At 44.9% G+C, this 23,958-nt stretch overlaps 1 protein-coding gene across 2 annotated transcripts in view; it reads left to right on the forward strand.

Moving 5' to 3' along the window:
- Prkcb (protein kinase C beta) overlaps positions 1–23,958 on the forward strand; it is a 342,543-nt gene that overhangs the window by 221,712 nt on the left and 96,873 nt on the right. For both annotated transcript variants that reach the window (XM_038342586.1, XM_038342577.2), the window contains exons 6-8: positions 10,118–10,274; positions 11,433–11,567; positions 20,934–21,030. In XM_038342586.1, the coding sequence (XP_038198514.1) occupies positions 10,118–10,274; positions 11,433–11,567; positions 20,934–21,030 (389 nt within the window). The remainder of the gene's footprint in view (positions 1–10,117; positions 10,275–11,432; positions 11,568–20,933; positions 21,031–23,958) is intronic.

Raw genomic sequence — 23,958 nt, forward strand, 5'->3', positions numbered from 1 at the left:
CCTCCCTTGGAAGATTTGGAGGGCCTTTTAAGGAGACTTGATTTTGATATAGTCTTAAAATGACAGAAAAGGGGCAAGGATAGCATTAAAAACGCTTGTATTTTCTTCACCTGATTGGCTAGCAGTTTATATTGTGCTTAATGTAGTCTACCATCGTCTATATTAAACATTTTTAGATAAGTGCTTTTTTTTTATCTGAACCATTTCAGAGTTCAGCAAGGCATTACGATCCCCACTGCCCTCAGAATACGTCAATATGCATTTTCCAAGGTCAAAGACATTCTCTTAAGTGTGCAGTCTAATTATCCAAAAGGGAACCATACCCCTGGCCCACTGCTATTACCTAATAGCGTAGATCTCAGTTTCACTACAGAATCACACAGACCTTTTGCTTAAACAGGGGCTTTATATTGTAATCGTTTTTATTTCTTATCTCTTCAAAACCTCTGCGTGCAGGGCTAGCCCAGTGTTTTCGGCAGGTCTGAAGTCATTCTCAGCACAGATGTGCCTTAGTTTGTGCAGCCCTTCCCCTGGGCCAGTTAGTGTTGACTTTCCTTACTGCCAGCATTCCCAACCTTATTGTCCACGGTTGTGGCTTTGAATCTCTGTTTCAACACACACAGCGAAGACTTGTGAGGACTCAGATACCAAGGACATTTCCCTTGCAAAGAGTTTTAATTAAACAAAACAAAAAAGCCTCTCACCATTTATATAATTCAGCACTGGGACCATAAAATACCATCATTCCTTAGACTTTTTCAAGACTCCCCACCCTCCCTCCAGGGGAGGAGGGGTTAAACAGTTTCGGAAATTTCCTGAAGAACAGGTTCCTAGGAAAGTCAATCAAGTCAGTGCTGCCTCTTCCCACACCACGTCTGGAACGTTCACCAGACTAGAGCGGTTTTGCCTTCTAGAGTTGATTTGATCCCCACCTAGCTCAAAACAAGCCCTGTTTTCTGGCCCAGCATGCTCTCCTCCCATGCGGTTAGCAAACTTCCACCAGGGGGACAGGCGGGCGCGATTTCTGCTTTGTGTGAAGCGTATCGTACCATCTGCACTGGCTGGATTTCAGCAAAGATAGTAAAGAAACATTTATCAAGAAAAATCAAAGTTGATCCAGCCAAGTGTGGTCTAGAGAGCCTGGCTTCCTCCACGCAGATGCGGCTTCCTCGCTGCTGGGAAACATGACTTGACTTTGCAAAGCTTCTGAGGGACAGGCCTCTGGATGTGAGCCTGCAGCGCCTGTCAACTGCTCATGATGCAGTGGATTTAAAGTAGCCACCCTCCTGGAGATGCGAAAGTCAGCAGCTCTGAATCGACCCCGCTCTACCCATTCCCAGAAGTGTTAGCTCCTTTGATAGACAGGAGAGGTTCCAGAGGACGGAAGTGGGAGAAAAATCTAAGAAGGATGTGGGGGAGGTGGAGCAAAGCTTGGACGAGGAATGTTTGCTGCCAGGCAGGGGAGCAGAAGGTGGAGGGAGACTGCAGGACTTGGCACCTAGCAGTCCAGCAGGCAGCGGTTGGCGGGCATCCTAACCTTCATCAGAGAACTGCCTACCAATGCTTGTCTAATACGGTGTCGGTTCATATGACAAGGAGCCTAGGGAAGTGGAGAAGAGACTCTCTATTTCTACATGCATGTGTCTCGCCAATCATCCAAACAGACAGGCTTATGGCCCTTCAGAACAACTCAGTTCATGTTTTCATGCGAATCTCTGTGTGATCGAAGTGTCATTCCCAGACTAGAAACTGGCACGTGCTATTTTCCTTGGAAGACTTGAGCAACGAGAGAAAATAACAGTTGGGGATTGTATTCTGTGGGGAAGGCGTCGCTCCTCGGAGCTGTGTTACTCCATGTGTGCTCCGTGGGCCAGCAGCCTCCACCTCACCCCGAGACTTGTTAGCAAAGCAGAGAAACTCATCTCACTCTAGCGCTACCGAGCCGGCATCAGTCCACGGGGGTGAGTAGCAGGAATCGTGTTTTTGAGAGCATTAGGGTTCCTCTGTGCTAAGGTTTGCAGAGTCCTCTCGCTGAGGTTTCAAATGTGAAGGTCCATTACACGGTTCCCCTGAAGAAATGAAGTAGACCTGGTAGCACAGGGTATCACAGGTACCCAGGAGGCAGAAGCAGGCGGATCACAAGTTCAAGGCCAGCCTGGGAAACATAGTGAGCTCTTGACTCAAAATAAAAAGTCAACAGAAGTCCGGCATCTGTGAGGCTTTGCATTCAACCCTCAGTACTGCAAAAATAAATAGAGACTAGACAAGTGTGGTCAGAAGCCATTGACTAACAACCCTGAGACAGCAGTGACACAGGGAACGTTTCTTGGGTATTTTCTAGGTTCTGCACCAAATATACTTTTTCCACTTTTATAGTTAAATCAAGATATTCTATTGATCAAGAAAGCAAGGTTGAAAGTTTACATAGAAAGCTGGGTAAGATTCCTGCTCTGTAACCACAACACTACATGGCCTGCCTACTGTCTCATCAGAAATCAATTATACTTTCAATAGATTTGACTTCGTATGTTCTTTGTGGACAGAATCAGCATCTTATGTTTTCCCCAGACTCCTTGGAAGGTAACAGGACACTTAGGGAATAGGGAACTTAACGGAATCAGGGCCAGAGAAGAACATTTATTGCTTTTGGTACAAAATGAGATATAACTTGTGGCTGAGACGGAGGATGAATTCAACTCATGTCTTTTTTAAAATTGAATTATTTAACTTATTTTACATCCCAACTACAGTTTCCCGTCCCTCCATTCCTCCCATTCCCTAGCACCACCCCATTCACCCCTCCTCTGCTTCTCTTCAGAAAGGGGCAGGCTTCCATGGGTATCAACAAAGCACTGCCCCTTGTACTAAGGCAGGGCAAGGAACTCCAGTAGGAGGAATAGGTTCCCAAAAGTCGGCCAAAGTGTTGGTGACAGCCCCTGCTCCTGCTGTGAGGAGTCCCACAAGTAAACGAAGCTACTCAACTGTCACATATATGTAGAGGTCTTAGGTTGGTCCCATGCAGGCTCCCTGGTTGTCAGTTCAGACTCTTGGAGCTCCTGTGAGCCCAGGTTAGTTGTTTCTGTGGGGTTTCTTGTGATGTCCTTGCTCCTACAATCCTTCCTCCTTCTCTTCAGCAGAATTCCATGGGCTCAGTCTAATGTTTGGCTGTGAGTCTGCATCTCTTTCCATCAGCCGCTGGATGAAAGATCTCTGCCGACAATTGGGATAGTCGCTAATCTGGTCACAGGAGATGGTCAGGTCAGGCTATGTATCCACAGTTGCTAGGAAGTCTTAGCTGGGGCCATCCTTGTAGATTTCTTTGCATGAGGTTTCTACCTGACTCCAAAGTGCCCCCACCTTTCCAGTCATCCCTTTCAGTACTCTTTCCCTCCATCTGCCCGCCCCCAGCCCAATCCTTCATGTTCCTATCCCTGTCCACTCTCACAGTCTACCCAGGAGATCTATTCTATTTTCCCTTCCCAAGGAGATCCCTGTGTTCCTCCCTTGGGCACTCCTTGTTATCGATCCTCTCTGTGGATTGCAGCATAGTTATTTTTTTACTTTACAGCTAGTATCCACTTATAGGTGAGAACATACCATGTTTGACTTTCTGGGTCTGGGTTACCTCACTCAGGACGATTATTTCTAGTTCCATCCATTTGCCTTCAGGTTTCATGATGTCACTGTTGTTAACAGCTGAATAATACTCCATTGTATAAATGTACCACATTTTCTTTATCCAGTCTTCTGTTGAGGGGCATCTAGGTTGTTTCCAGGTTCTGACTATTATGAATAAAGATGCTATGAACATAACATCACCCTTCACATTTCTTTCTCAGCCCATTTATCATCTGTGTGTAGGAGGGCTATTGATTTTTTTGAGTTAATATTGTATCCTGCTACATTACTGAAAGTGTTTATGAGTTGTCGAAGTTCCTTGATAGAATTTTTGGGATCGTTTAAGTGAACTATCATATCATCAGCAAATAGTGAGAGTTTGACTTCTTCTTTTCCGATTTGTATCCCCTTGATCTCCTTTTGGTGTCTTATTGCTCTAGCTAGGACCTCAAGAACTGTATTGAATAGATGTGGAGAGAGTGGACAACCTTGTCTTGTTCCTGATTTAGGTGGGATTGCTTTGAGTTTGATGTTGGCTGTTGGCTTGCTGTATATTGCCTTTATTTTGTTTAGGTATGTTCCTGTATCCTGCTCTCTCCAAGACCTTTATCATGAATGGATGCTGTATTATGTTGAAAGCTTTTTCAGCATATAATGAGATGATCATGTGGTTTTTAGTTTTCAGTTTGTTTATATGGTGGATTACCTTGACAGATTTTCGCATCTTGAACCATCCCTGCACCTCTGGAATGAAACCAACTTGATCATGGTGGATGATGGTTCTGATGTGTTCTTGGATTAGATTTGCCAGTATTTTATTTAGTATTTTTGCATCAATGTTCGTGTGTGAGATTGGTCTGTAATTCTCTTTCTTAATAATGTCTTTATGTGATTTGGGTATCAGGGTAATTGTAGCCTCATAAAAAGATGTTGGCAATATTCCTTCTGCTTCTATTGTGTGGAACAATTTGAGGAGTATTGGTATTAGTTTTTCTTTGAAAATCTTGTAGAATTCTGAGCTGAAACCATCTGGTCCCAGGCTTCTTTTGTTTAGGAGACTTTTAATGACTGTTTCTATTTCTTCAGCAGTTATAGGTATGTTTATTGGCGTATCTGGTCTTGATTTAATTTTGGTAAGTGATATTTATCCAGAAAGTTGTCCATTTCCTTTAATTTTTCCAATTTTATGGAGTACAGGTTTTTAAAATATGACCTGATGATTCTCTGGATATCCTCTGTGTCTGTTGTTACGTCCCCCTTTTCATTTCTAGTTTGGTTAATTTGGATATTCTCTTTCTGCTTTTTGGTTAGCTTGGATGATAAATCTTTGTCTATTTTGTTGATTTTCTTGAAGAACCAACTCTTTGTCTCATTGATTCTTTGTATTGTTTTCTTTGTTTCTATTTTGTTGATTTCAGCTCTCAATTTGATTGTTTCCTGCTGTCTAGTTCTCTTGGCTGAGTTTGCTTCTTTTTTTTCTAAAGTTTTCAAATGTTCTGTTAATTCACTAGTGTGAGATTTTTCCAGCTTCTTTATGTAGGCATTTAGTGTTATGAACTTTCCTCTTAACACTGCTTTCACTGTGTCCCATAAATTTGGGTATGTTATGTGGTCATTTTCATTGAATTTTAGGAAGTCTTTAATTTCTCCCTTTATTTCTTCCTTGATCCATTGATGACTCAGGTGATCATTGTTTAATTTTCATGGGTTTGTGGGTTTTCTGGAATTAGTATTGCTACTGACTTCTAGTTTTAAGCCATGATTACCTGATAAGATACATGGGGTTACACCAATTTTTTTTTTGTATCTGTTGAAGTTTGTTTTGTTAGCGAATATTTGGTCAATTCTCAGAAGGTTCCATGAGGTGCTGAGAAGAAGGTCTATTCTCTTCTGTTTTGATGGAATACTCTGTAGATGTCTGTTAAGTCCATTTGAGTCATAACATCTGTTAGTTCCCTTATTTCTCTGTTAATTTTTTTGTCTGATTGACCTGTCCAGTGGCGAGAGTGGAGTGTTCAAGTCTCCTACTATTAGTGTGTGGGGTTTAATGTATGATTTAAGTTTTAGAAGTGTTTCTTTTACATATGAGGGTGCCCTTGTATTTAGGGCATAGATGTTCAGTATTGAGATTTCTTCTTGATGGATATTTCCTGTGACTAATATGAAGTGTCCTTCTTTGTCTCTTTTGCTAGATTTTACTTTGAAGTCTATTTTGTTAGATATTAGGATAGCTACACCTGCTTGTTTCTTAGGTCCATTTGATTGGAAAATTTTTCCCAACCCTTTACTCTGAGGCAATGTCTGTCTTTGAGGTTGAGGTTTGTTTCTTGTATGAAGAAGAAGGATGGATTCTGTTTTCATATCCAGTCTGTTAGCCTGTGTCTTTTTACAGGTGAGTTGAGTCCATTTATATTAAGGGATATTAATGACCAGTGATTGCTAACTCCTGTTAATTTAGTTTTTGTTGGTGGTGATGTTAATTTGTGTGTTTTTCTTCCCTTGGGATTTGCAGCTGTGAGATCATCAATTGTCTGTGTTTTTGTTGGTGTAGCCAACTTCCTTGGGTTGGAATTTTCCTTCTAGTACTTTGTGTAGGGCTGGGTTTGTGATTAGGTATTGGTTAAATCTGGTGTTGTCATGGAATGTCTTGTTTTGTCCTTCTGTGGTGATTGAAAGTTCTGCTCGGTATTGTAGTCTGGGCTGGTACCCATGGTCTCTTAATGTCTGTCTGCATAACACTTGATCAAGACCTTCTGGTTTTCATTGTGTCCAATGAGAAGTCAGGTGTAATTCTGATAGATCTGCCTTTATATGTTACTTGGTCTTTTTCTTTTGCAGCTCTTAATATTCTTTCTTTATTCTGTATATTTAATGTTTTGATTATTATGTGGCAAGGGGACTTTTTTTTTGATCCAGTCTATTTGGTGTTCTGTATGCTTCTTGAATCTTCATAGGCATATCTTTCTTTAGGTTGGGAAAGTTTTCTTCTATGATTTTGTTAAATATATTTTCTGTGCTTTTGAGTTGAGCTTCTCCATCTTCTATACCTATTATTCTTAGGTTTGGTCTTTTTATGGTGTCCCATATTTTCTGAATATTTTGGGTTAAACGTTTGTTAATGTTTTCTTTGACCAATAAGTCTATTTCTTCTATTGGATCTTCAGCACTTGAGATTCTCTCTTCCATCTCTTGTATTCTGCTGTTTATGTTTGCATTTGTGGTTCCTGATCATTTTCTTATGATTTCTGTTTCTATAATTCCCTCAGCTTGTATTTTCTTTATTGTTTTTATTATTTCAGATTTCAAGTCTTGAATAGTTTCTTTCATATGTTTGATTGCTTTTTCTTGGTTTTCCTTAAGGGATTTGCTGATGTCTTCCAAATTTTTTTTGTCTTTCCCTCAGTTTCTTTGAGGGAATTTCTCATTTCCTCTTTAAGAGTCTCAAGCAGTCTCCTAGAGTTATTTTTTGGTCAGTTTCTTCTGCTTCATCTATATTTGGTTGTTCAAGTCTTGCTATTGTAGGGGGTCTAGATTTTACTGGTGTCGTGTTGCTCTTTGTGGTGTTGCATGTGTTCTTACCTTGTCTACTCATCTTTTCCTCTAATTGGTGTGGTCGGGCTGTCTGTGACTCTGGTGATTAGTCTTCTAGGTGTCTGTGGCTTCAAGGCTCAAATGGTTGTTCCTCATGGTACAATCAGTGCCACAGTTCTAGTTATCCTGTTGGTCATTCCGTGTTCCTGGAGGTTGCTCAGCACTCCCGGGATTTGCTCTGCTCCTGCTCCCTTGGAGTTTGCTATCTCAGGCCTTCTCTGGTCTAGTTTGCCGGTTTAGACCTGTTTCTGTAAATGCCCCTTCTCTGGATCTGCTCCTCTGGAGGTTCCTGGCTTGAAGTTGGTCCTGAAAAGGTCTCTGGCTCTGATCTTCTCCCTCGGAGGTCCCAGACTCATGCCAGGACCAGCAGAGCTTTCTGGTTTCTGCCTACTCCCTTGGAGGTCCAAGATCAATGCCTAGACCCACAGAGATGGCTGGCTCAGTCCTACTTCTGTGGAGTTCACTGCCTCAGGCCTGCTCTGTGAATTCCTGTTTTTTGTTGTACTGTTGCATACATGTAACATTTAGAGAGAGTGTGCAGAAATAGCTGTGGAAATGGGCATCATTGCCTTATTGCTGACTTTGGTGGGATTGTGTTTGTCATAAGCTGTGATGCTTTTATTTCAGCTAGCCATGACTCTGTTTAGAGATTTTCATGCTAGTTTCAGATAATTACAATGACCTTGTGGTTTTTTTCTTTCAGTTTTAAGTTGAAGAATATATTAATAACAGATTTGTGAAAAGGTTGGATCATCTTTACATTTCCAGTAGACTCAGATATTCGTTTGTCTGAGTTTCATTTGTTTTTGGACTGAATATATTATCTTGGATTTTCTCTCCCAAGATGGCCAACACCCCCTTACATTATTTAACACTATAAGCTTAAGTTCCATGCAAGCCTCTTTTTCTGGTCCCCTTTTCTCAGCTGTGTATGTTTCTACCCTTTGAGCTGCTGTTTGATCAGCTTTTCCTGTTCTCCAAGCAGATGCTTCCTTCTCCCTCGTCTCCTCTCTGGCCCACTGTATCTTCAGCTCAGATCCTTCGCTCCCTTTCCTTCCTTAAGCCAGTTCTATAACCTTCATAAAGGAGCCTTAATTTTAGGTGGAGTCTAGGTGTAATGCTGTTGATATTCTTCCAGCCTTCTCTCTGTGGACTCTCTGGGTGCTGCTGCGTAATGACATGTGGATAGCAGATGTACCCTCCTTTAGATGGCAACTCTTTTTCCTTTTTTTTTTGGATGAAGGTAACATTTGCAGCATATAAATTAGCCATTCGCTCTTTTAAAATACACAGTTTCCTATACTTTACATTTACAACATTGTGGCCATCTTTCTAGTTTTAGTGAGTCCATCACCTCTAAAGAAAAGCCTGTGCCCATGAAGCGCCACCTCTTTGGTCCCCTTCCCTCACATGTAGCAACAGTGAGCCCTCTGCTTGTTTGTGTGGGTTGACTGCTCAGGACTAGCTTAGTCCTGTCTCATTGCTGTGTCCAATACATGAGAGAACAGCCTGAGGGAAGAAGGGTTTGTTCTACTCATGATTTCAGTCCGTCATGGCGGGAGAGTGTGGTGAAGGAACTCACATCTTGACAGACAAGAGACAGAGCAGAGCGGTTACAGGAGATGGCCAGGACAAGATCTGCTTCTCAAGGACACGCCCTTGGTGACTTATTTCTCCAGCCAGACTCTGTTGTCTGCAATTGCACCACCTCCCAATAGCTAATTCTTATTTGGCATCCATCAATGGATTAGACCATTCATTTAGCCAGAGCCCTGGTGGTCTAATCATTTTCATAAATGCCCTTATAGACACATCAAGAAATGTACTTTCCTAATGTTCCGAGTTCTTTCCAGTTGATGAGATCTCAATGGAGACTGACCATCTCACAGCATGTGACCATTGTGTCTGGGCATATGCATGCTCTTAGCAGCTCCTTTCCTCATACCCAGAAAGGAGTTGCAACCTGGATGTCGACAAATGATGAATGGATAAACAAATACAGCATTGCTATGGAATGGAATATTACTGAGTTTTAAAAACCAACATGGATACTTTTTACAATGACACCTTCAAACTATCATGCTAAAACTGAAAGAGACAGATTCTTGTGGGTCTTGGGGAAGGAGATTTTAGAAAAATTAGAGTGTGTCTTAGGAGTAAGGAGGGGTGAAAGCAAAATGGAAGTCAGAAGTCAATTTTTAGGAAGGCTGAACATACAGTATGTTGTCGTAGGGTTCTGTTACTCTAAGAAAGCACTATGATCATAAACAACTTGGGGAGGAAAGGGTTTATTTTACCTTACAGTTCCACATCACATTCTGCCATCTAATGAAGTCAGGATGGGAGGGCAGGAACCTGGAAGCAGGGACTGATGCAGAGACCATGGAGAGTGTTACCCACTGGCTTGCTCATCAGGACTTGCTGAGCCTGATTTCTTATATAACCGAGACCATCAGCTCAGGGGGAGCCCTGCTCCCAAATGAGCTGGGCCCTCCCCCGTCAATCATCAATCAAGAAAATGCCCCACAGTCTTACTCGCAGGCTAATCTGGTGAGGACATTTTCTCTTGAGGTTCCTTCTTCCAAAATGACTTTAGCTTGTGTCAAGTTGACATAAAACTAGCCAGCACATGTGTTATATACACGCTTGAAAATATTATAAGGAAACATTATTTTGCATAATTAATATATGCTAATAAAGGTTTTAAGAATAATTTTTTATACAATATGGAACGGAATTTACATCCTGTCAGGCTGTCTCATTTGCATGCCTCTCAAGCTGTTGATATTAATGAAATTCTCACCAAGCAGGGATGCCCAGGACCCAACCATGGGTATCATAGGCATCATTAACAGATACGTAAACATTTTGAACGTTAGTAATATTGGAACTGCATTTTGTTTTTCAGTAAGAGATGCTAAAAATCTTGTACCTATGGACCCCAATGGCTTGTCAGATCCCTACGTTAAACTGAAACTGATTCCTGATCCCAAAAGTGAGAGTAAGCAGAAGACCAGGACCATCAAGTGCTCTCTCAATCCAGAGTGGAACGAGACCTTCAGATTGTAAGTACGGACCAAGCTGGCTCAGCGTGGGTGACAGAGGATAGTGGTCTTCAGGGACTGGGGCATCTCCCCTTTATCTCCCCTTTAGCCTCTGTTTTCTTTCTTTTCCCTTCACTTCCTTTCCCCCTTCTCTTCCGTCTGGAATTCAGTATTGTGAGCTAAGGGGAAATCGGATCGTTTTATAATAGGGTTGAGACTGCTTGTGGTGTGTGGAGCCAGACTGGATGGGATTGAGTATTCGTGCTGCCTGGTGAAGGGGAATGAATAGGGCATAGTTATAGGTCATACTGACAAAATCTCTAGGGCTGAGTTTACATGGTACTGGGTTTGCTGCCTACTGGGAGGACCATATCAGCTTTGCTTTAGGGTCTTCTCTGGCCAGGAAGAGTATGTGGGTCCCCTCTCAACATGTCTGGGCCAATGGTCATTCATAGTAACAGCTGGTATTAACTGAGCAGGTATGATGTACAGTCAATCGCTAATTAAGTGATCTGACTAACAATTACTGGTTAATTCATTTCTATTTTATGCATGGGCCTTGCTAAAGAAGCCCCTGGGTGAGTAGAAGGCCGAGGAGGATGCAGTCTTGTGTAGTTTGACATCCTAGGTCATGCTGCAGCCACAGGCTGGCATCAAGCTTCTTGGGTGCAACCTTATATCCTTGCTTCTTTCTCAGGATAAAGCAAGGACAATCTGAGCCTTTCAGGGCCATGTTGTAGAACAGTTTCCCCTGAGACTCCAGCAAGAGGTTTCTCCATGCATTTCTCTACTTCATCCAACCCACAAGTATGCAAATGCACACACATGTGTGCTTGATGATGTCTTGGGTATCAGATTTTTTTCTCCGTGACTGTCCGTGGGAACAAAGACAGAGACAATAGCCTCAGATAGACCTACTTTTGTTGGAGCTAGCTAAGGCCTCCCACCTGTTTGATCAACAGGCTGTCAAACAGAATGAACCCCTACTCCCAGGGGAGTGGAAACCGAGTGCATCTCCTGCAGCAGTTTGTGACAGTTAAGGGTTTCTATCTCAGGCCCTCATCCTCTTGTAGATTTCATCTACGTGAGAAATCAAGATGGCCTTGGCTGACTCTCTCTCTCTCTCTCTCTCTCTCTCTCTCTCTCTCTCTCTCTCTCTCTCTCTCTGTCTCCCTCCAGTCAGCTGAAGGAATCAGACAAAGACAGAAGACTGTCCGTAGAGATCTGGGATTGGGACCTGACCAGCAGGAATGACTTCATGGGATCTCTGTCATTTGGGATTTCGGAACTGCAGAAGGCTGGCGTGGATGGCTGGTAAGAAGAATTCTGCATTGGAAACCACAATGCGAGTCAGTCCATCAGACCTGGGATCGAATATGTTTTCCCTTTTCTCTTAAAACTGCAATATGCAAACGAAAACCCACCACGATGACTGCTAGCTTGGCTCTATCTCATGCATGCGCCTTGTTTGGCATTTCAATTTACAGAACGGGAGTTGGCAGGGCCTGGTGACATGGGCCTTCCATCCTAGCTAATTGGTAGGCTGTGGCTGGGAAGATTGCATGGGGGAAGGCCTGCCTGGGGAACTTTGATCACCTACTTCAAAATAAAGTAAAGGGGGTCTGGGACATGGCTGGGTTGCGATGCATCTACCCAGTGTGCGTGAATAAGGCCCTAAATTTAATCCCCAGGGCTTTAAAAAAATAATTAATTGCTAGTACTAAAAGAAATGAGGAGACAGCTTGCTGAGTCAGTAAAGTGCTTGATTGTATATGAACATGAGGACTTGAGCTCAGATCCCCAGCACCCATGTAAAAGCAGGTACAACAGCAGCGGCCTGTATCTGTAACCCCAGCACTGGTGTGGCAAAGGGGGCAGAAACTGGGGGCATCCAGAGACAAGAAAACCCCTAAAACTCACTGGGTAATCAGACTAATCCATTGGTGAGCTCGGATTCAGTGAAAAGAACCTTCCGAAAGTAAAGTGGAGAGTGATTGAAAAAGGCACTTAACATCAACCTTTCTCCTCAAGGAACACACACACACACACACACACACACATACACACACACACACGCACACATGCACACACACATACACGCACACATGCACACACACACACCACACACACATACACACATGCACACACACATACACGCACACACACACCACACACACACATACACACATGCACACACATACACGCTTGCGCACACACACACACACATGCACACACATACACACGCACACATACACACATATACACACGCACATGCACGCACGCACACATGCACGCGCACACACACGCATGCACACACACATACACATGCACACACACATACACACACACCACACACATGCACACACATACCACACACACATACGCGCACACACACGCATGCACACACACATGCATACACACATGCACACACACATACACACATACACACGCACACGCATGCACGCACACACACATGCACACACACACGCACACACATACACACACGTGCACACATGCATGCACGCACACACGTGCGCACACACACATACACACGCACACACGCACACACGCGCGTGCACACACACACACAATCTAACACGACAAGACTATAGCTATGAAAAGCCGAATACCAGGACGTGGTTCACCCTTGGCCACAGTCCACAGTCCTTACCTGTCCCTAGTGATCACCTCTGCCCTACTGCACCCAGCCTCGTGGGCACTAAAGCCCTCTCTCAAGCTTACCTGACAGAACTGGGCAATCCATTGGACAATCTTAACTCCTTAAGGCAGTGTGTTCCCACTGACAGTGCCTCCTGCTTGCCATCACCCACCTGTCTTGCTTCTGCTGCTTTGGTCCCTCCCATTGCCAGAACAAAGCGCCCTCATCCGGTGTCTCCAACAGGAAAGTAGGTCAGTCCTGTGGGCAACCACTTCCTAGTCACCTGAGAAAGAGAGTCAGGAACAATGGTCTAACCTGGCTTCCCAGCCATCGCTTTGGGGGAAGTGGTGATTGGACCCGCTCTTAGTTCTTTAAGATGAATTGTCTGTCTCCTTTTTAAATTGTCTCACTCGGGACTCTTTCAGTTCCGGGTGGAAGAAAAGAAAAATCGAACTGATTTCCCACGAAAGAGAATGCATCTTCCAGGCTGTACATCCTCCACTGCCCACCTTAAGCTTCCTATTCCCTGCTCCACATTGATTTATCACAGGCTCTTCTTCAAATGGATAGGATGTTCTAGTCCCTCAGGGTGCATCAGGATAGAAGACATATGTGTGTTTGTGAACCCATGGTGGGGAGCAGAGATGAACCTTGAACAAGAAATTACTCACAACAGCAGTTGAGGACCACATGAAGAGAACGGTGATGTGGATAGTCACCATGACTGGGGGCGGGTATTTAAAAGACACAGTTCAGAAGTGATTAAAGCACCAGTCTTGCAAAAATAATGAGCACAGATCAAGGCTGTCCTCAGCTCACTACCGAAGACCATGACTGACTCCATGAAAAGGTTTGGCAGATTGATAGCAAGAAAACTGGTGTTTGGGGGGAAAAGTTTGCTGAATTAGCTCAGCCACATTAAATATATGCATACAGAAAATCATAGCTTGATGGAAGCCCAGGCTTGGGGTTCTGTCATCTGCCAGCCTGGATCAGAAGAAGGTCACAACTCACTTTTCCAAAAGTTCACATTTTCCTCTGCGGATCAGGGAGCCACCTGCGCACGATGACTAAGTTTAGTGACATTACAGGAGGAAGGAGCTGCTTGAGCAGGAAACACTAGTGTGACATCCTTTCTCCCCCTTCGCGGTTTCGGGTACTTTCCCCTTGGCGTGTTCCCGCCCTCATGGACCCACAGACTGGGTGTTCCGTCCTCCACAGGCCAAGTTGACAGTGGCTAAAGAGAAAATCCATGATCTGTGGTGGGTAGAAGTGAGGCAGAAGAGGGCAGAACGATAGTTGTAGTAGAGATAGTTACCACCGACTGGCTCTGACTGGGCGCCAGGCACCAAACTGAACACATAGGTGCAAGAACCATAGCTACAGGAAAAACATGGCGGCTTCTTTTGTGAACACGTCCTTGGCTTTCTCAGACTGTTTGTGAGCTCATGGTGGTTACAGAGTAGGGTTTTGCTGGGGCTGCCTCCCAGGCTTCTCTCTTGCAGAGGAGCTATTCTAAACAGTACTCCCATACCCCAGAGCAGGTCTGGCCCTACCTTGCTTTGCGGCTTCTTAAGTGCTTATGTCTGTGCCTGCTGTGTGTGTCTTCCCCACAGAGCCCAACACATTCCAGTCCCAGGCCACACCAGGCCCCATTCCCTACCCCTTGCCCCAGCGCTTCTGGGACTTCTCGCTTCTGAGACTCCTTCATGGAGAGACGGTGGCTCTGCTCAGGTATCCCCCTCCCCACTTCTCCTAGCTGCTGTGATGGCACAGTCCTCTAGGAAGGTGGGACCACACCAGGACACTGCCCTCCTTGTAATCCTCCAACCCCATTCTTTCCCAGGTTAATTGAGCTGCTTGGGGAGCTTAAGTCCATTCTCAGAAACGAAGCTGTCGTACCCCTCCTCTGCCGCACCCCCCCCCCCCCAGTTTTGCTGTGTGCACGTTCAGCCTAGTATGCGACACAACCTTCAGCCTTTTTGGGGCCTGCCTGTTTTAAATGGCAGCACCAGAAAGCCAAGTGTTTGCTTAAAACAGCTGTTGGCTGAAACAGTGTTCCTGTGAGAATCTTAGCAAGAGCGACACATCTAACCCAAGCACACAGAAAGACAACGAAAAGGCCTGAATATGATAATAAGATGGGTTAGCTCCCTCCCAATGCCACACATACGCAAAGTGTTGGTGTCTTCCTGTAATCCCAGCACTGGGGAGGTAGAGGCAGGGCGGATCAGAAGTTCAAGGGCATCCTTTAGCTATAAAAGGCGTTGAAGGCCAGCCTGGACTATATGAGATCCCCCTCCACATCTAAAAAAGTATAATGAATAATAATTAATACATTTTTGAGGCACACTGAACTTGGAGATTCACCTAGATTTGCCAGCGCAGTCCCTGCTGTCTGCCACTGAGATTATAGGCCTGTGTGTGATGCCACACCCGGGATGCTCTATGTGGATGCTATAGTTCCAAACTCAGGGGCCTCATGCTTGCTCAGCGGCGTTTTAGCATGCTTGAATGTTGAATAAATCACATCCCTTCTTGCAGACTCAGTTTCTCCCTCTGGCAGGAGATGGGCTCCTCTAACCATCCCGCTGTGCTACAACAGTGTGTATGATGTTAACAGTGGTTCTCTAAGTCAATAAAGGATCTGGAAAAAATCCTCTTGCCCAATACTGTTGTGAAACAGTGTTGCCTCTGGGGTGTTCAGTGACAGGAACATGCTGTACAGTCTTGCCTCATGGAGCAGCAGGCTAGACCCCCGAGCTCGAATATGCAGGCGTCTCTGCGCCCTAGATTTCGGTTATCACACTCTATGATGTTCACACCTCGAGGAAGCCCAGAGAGTGTGCCCTGGTTGTCCAGTGATGCCCCAACTGTGATTAAAACCATGTGGCAGAACCCACAGAGGCAGCTGGAGAAGTCTCCAGATGTGCGACACCTGCCCCCGGCCACTCATCTGCCTCGTAGTTACCAGCCCTGTACCTGCTGTCAAACGCTCCCCTGTGCTCCTAATTGTGTCTATTTATGCTTTCTCCCCGCTTCCTCTCGGTTTTGCTGGAGATTCATCTGTATTACTTGTTTGGTTTGTTTTTCTCCAAAGAATCTGCTCTGGGACTGTGTCTCCGTTCTACGTCTGCTTTCTTCTCTCTGTTTGTTTTGCATTTGTCTTTGAGCTCCGGTTGAGTGTTTTGCTATTTGGTTTTCTCTTCTTACCTTACCCATGTCTTTAGGAATAACAAACCCTATTGGGTGGATAGACAATTCCTTTAAGTTATGACATTTCACATCCTGACTTTCGTTGCTGTTTCCGGCTCTGCCATTACGTTTTTCATTTCCTTTCTTATACGCTTATGTGTAGGCATATGCTTTAACCTTGAGAAATAGCTTTATGTTTAAATATTTGCTCCTGGGGCAGGGAGGATGGCTCAGCCATTAAGAGCACTTGGTGCTCTCACAGAGGACCTGGGTTTGACTCCCAGCGCTACTACTGAACCATCTCTCCAGCCCCTTGCTTTTTCCTTTCCACCACTTCCTTTCTTTCAACTAAACTCAGTCTGCATTCAGTGTCCCTAAATATCCTATGGGCGTTTGAATAAAAATTGTATTTACTGTCTGTAGGGTATATCTCAGCATTGATGAGCTCCCCATCTTCATGGTTTATGGACCCTTTATGCTTTTCTATTTTCATTTTATGTGCTTAGGAAAAATGTATAACGCTTGTCATGGCTTTCTCAGTAAAACTGTTAGAAACCTTTTTTTTTTTTTTCATTTCTATTGCTATTGTTTTTTCCTTCTATGAATGTAGCAAGATCGTCCACTGTGTAACTAACTCTTCCTGGCTTATTATCTGACACGGAGTCATCATTGTCGCTGTGAATGCTCCCCTCCTGACCCGCCCAGGTCACCTCACTTCACTGATGGCATCTGTGCCATGGCTTGTTCATTCTTTGGAAATCCACAGCCCAGAACCCTCTGTGCTCAGGAGACACGAGAGAACTAAACAGACACAGATCTTCAGCCCCAGGGAGCTGTCTCTCTAGGTGGAGAAAAAGAAAAACATTTTTACATTAGAAAAAAAAACAAAACAAAACAAACAAACAAGCAAAGAAAAAACATGGCATGTTCCAGGCGATAAACAAATGCTATCAGGAGACATAAGAACAAGGAGAGGGGATGCTGGCAGCATGGCTGGTTTGTACATTTCATTCAGTCCTTTCTCAGGAAAACACTTACTGGCAAGATGACGTTTAGCAGGGTGTCTGACCTGGGCCCTGCTGCTGTTCAGGGAGAAAGCATTACATGCAAAGGCCCTGAGCCCCGTGTCTGGTGAACTGCAGGTGTCTTGAAGCAGCTTGGGGAACATAAGTCAGCAAGGAGGAGAACTGGTGTGTGTGTTCTGAGTGAGGAAGTTAAGATCTATTGGCCCCTTATCCCTTCTTCATCCCTCCACCTCTGTGTATGTCTGCAAAAATAAAAACAGTATCTCACAGTGTATTATGAACCTGTTCCCAGCACTCAATAACCTTGGGAACATCATTTTTTACAAAATGTATGTGTATGGATGTAGTATGTATGGGTATGTACATGCATGTTCATGTGTGTGAATACTCACATGGGTTGTTGCTTGTGTGCCATGGCATACACGTGGAAGGGAGGGACTCTGGTGTTGGTCTGTGTTTTCTAGTTTGTCTGAGGCAGAGTGGTTTACCACCGGTACACCAAGCCGGGTGACCAGTGAGCTTCTGGGAAGGTAGGGTTATAGATGCATGCTGCTGGACCTGGCTTTATTGAGTCCTAAGGCTCCCAACTCCATCCTCTTGGTTGACAAGCAAGTTCTTTGTCTTCTGAGCTCTCTGGGCTGCTCTTAGACATCATTTCTCATACCTTCTGTGACCCACAGTGTGGAACTGCCTCCGTCAGACAGACGCTTATTCTATGTGGGAAATGCATATCTATGAAAAATAACTCCATGATAACAAACTGGCAGCTCAGCTCTTATGTGTACAACTTTAATTACATCCTAATAAACCCGCAAGACTGAAATCGATGGCTCTGAGAACGCGAGTGTCGATAAAATGTTTGCCAACACATCCTGTATTTTAAAAAGAAAATCTCCATCTGATGAATGTGTGAGAGTATTATTTCAACTTCAGTTGTCAACTCTTAGTTTTGTGTATGTCAGATACTCAATGCAAGGACCGTACACATTCATTATTTCTAATTATGCTAAGCATTGTCATTTGCAGATACTTGTGAATGACAGCTCTGATTTCGCATTTTTCTCATTGGTTCCTAAGAACTTTTCATAGGGGATGCCGCTCACTGTAGACCACTTGCTCAGCAAACACGAAGGCCTGGGTTTAGTTTCCAGCACTTTGGAGAAAAAGAGCTCTCACTGCTGAGGGTATTAGTGTTTTCTCAATTTTTGTGTTATGCAGTTTTCCCACTCAGGTTAGTTGCTGCTGTCCTTCATAGCTTGCTTGCTTTCTTTCTTTCTTTCTTTCTTTCTTTCTTTCTTTCTTTCTTTCTTTCTTTCTTCCTTCCTTCCTTCCTTCCTTCCTTCCTTCCTTCCTTCCTTCCTTCCTTCCTTCCATTTCTTTCTCTTTTCTTCGAGACAGGGTTTCTCTGCTTAACAGCCCTGGCTGTCCTGGAACTCGCTTTGTAGACCAGGCTGGCCTCGAACTCACACATCTGTATTTTCTTAGTGTGCAGAAAACATCTATCTAACGCTAAGCTAATGTGATAAATATCAAGGCAATGGCCAGAGACATTTCCCAGCTCTGTTTTCTAATTCCCTAATTGTCCAAATTATCCATCCTGTGTTCACTGTCTTCAGCGGATTTTGAAATTCAGTGATTGGAGTTTTCTTCTGAAACAATCGTTCCTAATTTCAGATTGTCCTCTTTTCTTAGTTCCCTTTGAAAATATGAATTAGACATTCTCTAGGTCCTCCCTTCAGCTGCTGTGTTCCCAGTTGGCCTGGTCCACTGCTTCTGTGTTTCTCTCCTTATGATGGTTATGTTTGTGTCCTGATGCCTTCATCTCTCCTGGTAGGATGATGGGCACAGCAGTGATGGGTGTCCTTACCCTAGTCCTCAGATGCAGATAAGGGAGCCAGGAGCCTTTTGTAAGTTCTTGGAATTCTGTTTTGTGCAGACCAGGTATCCTGTTCCCTGAGCGGGGACCAGAGCTAGAGAGAGCAGGAAGGTATCCCTCCTGATGGAGAAGTGTCCTCTTTCCATTGGCTCTGAGTTCCTGTTCTTTTCTTCTAGGGTACAGGTGTCCTTTCATGGGTGTGGAAGGAGTGTACACAGTCTGAATCCAGAAAGGCTTTGCACACTCTTCTCACACGGGGCTGTGTCTCTCGCTCTGCCTTTCTTTTCTGACAGTCACGTTTTTACTCTTAAAAAGCAACAGTGGTTCCAGAACAGGCTCCAAAGCTATGGAGAAACTCCTCTCTCTCCTCTCCCCTCCTATTTCAATTCCTTTGTTGGCAGTTGAATCTAGCACTTTGTACATGTTAATTTTTACCCTCAACCCAAAAGACAGACTTTAAATGTGAACTTACTATTTCTTTTGAAACCCCCCCCGCCATTTAAATTTTTTTTTTTTTTTTGGTTTTTCATGACAGGGTTTCTCTGTGTAGCATAGCTAAATTGAAACTCACTCTGTAGACCAGGCTGGCTTCAAACTCACAGAGATCCTCTTGCTTCTGCCTCCTGAGTGTTGGGATTAAAGGCATGCATCACCACCGCCCAGTTAAAATCCAATTATTTTAATAAAGAACATTAAGTCAAAATAATGTGCAGATTTAGCATAACCCATAGAAAGGCTTATGAAAGGCGAAGCTAGCCACACACCGTCCTGTGTTCTTTCATGACCGATGACATCACCTCGTAGAAGCTCCTGGGACTCCTGTTCCAGCAAAGGTGCACACAAGTTCTTAGTTCTGTGGCTTTTAGAGATTTGGGGGGAGAGGGCTGGGTAGCCGCTGTGAGGCTCAGAGACTCCTATCACTCCTATAAAGTCCTGAGATTAAGATTCCATATTTGTACATATATCATATATGCCAATTTTTAGGGAGTACTGTTGGAGGGGGGAACTTGGGGGCCTCTCCTTCACCTTTGAGTGTCCTCTTTTGTTCCTCAGTTTTTTTCTTTATTTCCTAGTGGTTAAAAAAGTAAACAAAAGCTCCGAAGTGTATTATCAGACCATTGTCACCATTAATGATGACAGAGATGATGCTGTTTATTGAGGCCTGGGGCTGCGTTGATTTCACCACCACCACTACCACCACCACCACCACCACCACCACCCCCACCTTTCAATTCTGTGCAGAAGGGACTTGTGCTCCAGTGTGTAGATGCCAAATGCAAAGGCTCAGATGGACTTTATATCCAAAGTTATCCAAAAGAGAAGGGTGGAACCGAAGCCAGGCACTGTGTGATGCCAGGACATGCCTCCATACTCACAGGGACCCTGTTCCTCCAGAGGCCAAACACAGAGTCCCCACCTCACCTCTGCTGGGGAAAACAGCACCGTGAGGTCTGCGGTCACGTTGGAAGGGGCCGAAAAGGAAAGCGCACGCAGGAGGCCTACTAGCTTGCCTCAGCAGAGAGCAGCCCATGGCTGACTGGCAGAGTTAGGTGTGCCCCTGTGCTGGTGCAGGCCGGCCACAGCCAGCAGGCAGAGGTCCTGGTCTCACCTTCCACCTTGCCTGGGGCAGTGTTGTTGCTTGGTGTGGTTTACGCAAGGCTAGCTACCCGCAGAGCTGTTTCTGGGGCATTTTCCTGTTTCTGCCTCCTTCTCTGAGCTTACAGATGCATCACTTTGTCCAACTTTGTGTGCATTCTGGGGATTTGAACTCAAGTCCTCACACTTGCATGGCAAGCCCGTTACCCCACTGAGCTGTCTCCCCGGCCCTCAACAGTTTGACTGTTTGTTTTTAGGCAGGCCTTGTGCTCAGCTTGATGCTCTTACACACGGACACCGGCTTCTCACAACTACTTATCTCCCATCAGGTTCAAGCTACTGAGCCAGGAAGAGGGCGAGTACTTCAATGTGCCTGTGCCACCGGAGGGAAGCGAGGGCAATGAAGAGCTGCGGCAGAAGTTTGAGGTGAGGCTTTATTCTTTCACCATTTTCCCCCCCATGGGAACCTGGTACACTGCATCACTGCGATCTTTTTATCTTGTCTGTGGTGTGATATATACATGTATATATATGTATATATATATATATGTATATATATACACACATACATATACATATATACACATACATATACATATATATACACACATACATATATATACACACATACATACATATATATATATACATGTATATATATGGAGACTTTTCATGACTCTGAGCATTTGCCATGCTGTTCCAGCTCCTAGGAAACTGCATATACTTCAAGACCCTTCCCTTGTGAAATCGTTCCTGTACTGGTTCAGACGTAGACATTTCTCCCAAAGTGCTCATTTCATGCCCAGGTCTTTGTGATACTGATTTGCACTGGGCTAGTAATAATGGAGAAGTGGACAGAGTAGAGATACGTTTTGTTAGAATTCTGAATTTGGGTCTATCAGCAAATGGAACTGTACTGTTTTCAAATAGATTGACTGTCCTTGTGACTCTATGAAAGCATGTGCGGGCTGATCCTCACAACGATTTCGTCCACCTCATGGTGACTGGATATGGCCTTGTTCCCACCTCAGGCAGGCTTCTCTTCTGTCTTTGGGACCAGGGCTTCCCTCACGTCAGCGACCGTGGGGTGAGGTGTGCAGACACATGCCAGTTTTGCACAGGGAAACGTTCGAGGCAGTTTTTGCAGAGGGAAGGTGGCTGCGACTATGCATGGCATATGCGCATCACATGATTTAAAAGTATTTTCATGTGGGAAACTTGGTCCTTTGTTCATACAGTTTAATGCACCGAGTCTGGGGGCCACTGATCAGGTCTCGGTAGACAGTCATCTGCTCACTCTAGAGGAAGGTCATTGGGAACAGAGTCGGGGGGAAGGGAGGTGAGGGCCAGGTGAGGCTGGGGAGTGGGTGAGGTCGGAGGACTGGGTGGCATGTGGGGGTGAGTCCCAGGTGAGGCTGCAGAGTGTGTGAGGTCAGAAGACTGGGTGGCATGTGCGTGGGAGGGAAGGGGTAAGTCTCAGGTGAGGCTGGGGAGTGGGCAAGGTCAGAGGACAGGGTGGCATGTGGGGGGTTTGGAAGGATGAGTCCCAGGTGAGGCCGGGGAGTGGGTGAGGTCAGAGGATACGGCGGCGGCATGTGGTGGCTGGGGGAAGGAATGAGTCCCAGGTGGGGCTGGGAAGTGGGTGATGACAGGGTGACATGTGGGGGGAAGGGGTGAATGCCAGGTGAGGCTAGGGAGTGGGTGATGTCAGAGATCTGGCTGCAATGGCTTTAAGAAAGGCTTTGGCATTCACTTCAAGAAGTATGTTAGCTTCACACTCAAGTAGGCACCTGGTACTGGAGTGTCCAAGGGCCCTTGTCTTGAGTCTGGGTCCCCCGCAGTCTAGGCAATACTAGACGCTGTAGATGTCCTAAGGACTCCCTGGAAATGAGTGCATTGGCCTTGGGCTGGCCAATCATCCTCCTCTACTGTTATAGTTTGAATCTGAAGTGTTCCCACAGGCTTATGATTGCTTTATCTCTGGTGGTAGCTCTATTGTGGAAAGTTCTAGAAGCTTCAACAGAAGGAACTAGGCATTGTAGTGGGTCCCTGCCGTTGTCTTGTCCCTAGCTAGGCTCTTTCTGTCTTACTCTCTGCTTCCCGTCCACCTCGACAAAAGTAGATGTCTCCACCACACCCACCCACTACCATGATGTCCTGCCTGAGTACACAGGGCCAAGAGACTGTGGGCAGATTCCTCTGAAACTGGGAGCTAAATACATTTTCCTCCTTTAAGTGTGTCTATCCGGCGCTGGTCTCAGTGACAAAGTGACTACCATTTACAATGACCTTGATCACTGAAGGTCTTTTTCTTGATGGCCATGTGAGACTGAGTGACTTGACAAAAGATCCTTCCCACCACACGGAGTTGTGAACTGGATGTTTTCAGAAAAGAACTGGAAGGCAAGACGTCCAGAGAAAGCTTTCTGGGCTGGCAGTATCTGTTGGCTGAGGCTGTTATGATTATGGGTGGGAAAAAAAAACCCTAAAACAAGGCCAGTATTCTCTTGTAGAAAATGAAGTCTCAGCTTCACAAAAACGGTTCCTTCTGTCCTGGGGCGGCAGGGGTGATATTTCCAAACACCAAAAAAAAAAAAAAGAAAAACCAAACCCGTTTTCTATGCGAACAGAGCATTTGTCTGAGACAGTAATTGGCTTGAAGTACAGGGTTGTTTTATCTGCATGCGACAAAATATGTCCCTTTATCCCTAGCAGGAGCCTGCAAATACTTGTTTATGGCTGAATTATAATCGCTCCATACCATAGTTGTTGTTTAAAAAAAAGCGCTTCCAACAGACTGAAATCGCTCTCAGGCACACAGAGGGATTTTACTTGACCTTGAGCGTGAGAAATGTAATCCCCGCACAATGAGCAATTAGTTTCCAGAATGAGTCAGGAATTACCTTCAGGCGTCTTATCAGGGGTGACTGGGACTGCCAGAATTGGGGTGATAGTTTTCTGTGGTGGGACTTGTTGGATGCAATGAGTGGGCATCCCAGAGTGTCCTCTGGAGGGTGTCCTCTGCCTCTGGCTTTGCATGTATGTCGGGGCTGGGGGAGATGACTCGCTTTTTAGGATCCACCTACTTAACAAAGTACTTAGGACACACTGTGTGTCACTCTGAGTGTGCCTTCCTTGTCAGAGCCCCGAAAGCTATGCTGGAGTTACATCAGTTCCTCTTTCAGCAGAAGAAACTGAGGCATGAGAAGTGAAGTAACTTTTGAAGGCCCCAGAGCTGGTCATAGGTTATAGCCATGGGTTTGAATTTCTCTAAAAATAAATGATAAGGGTCCCAAGCCTGGAATAGGAGGTTCATTCCTGTTCTGAGCATTTGGGAAGCAGAAGCAAGAGAAT

Source organism: Arvicola amphibius, chromosome 1 (assembly GCF_903992535.2).
Source record: "Arvicola amphibius chromosome 1, mArvAmp1.2, whole genome shotgun sequence".
Lineage (NCBI taxonomy): Eukaryota > Metazoa > Chordata > Mammalia > Rodentia > Cricetidae > Arvicola > Arvicola amphibius.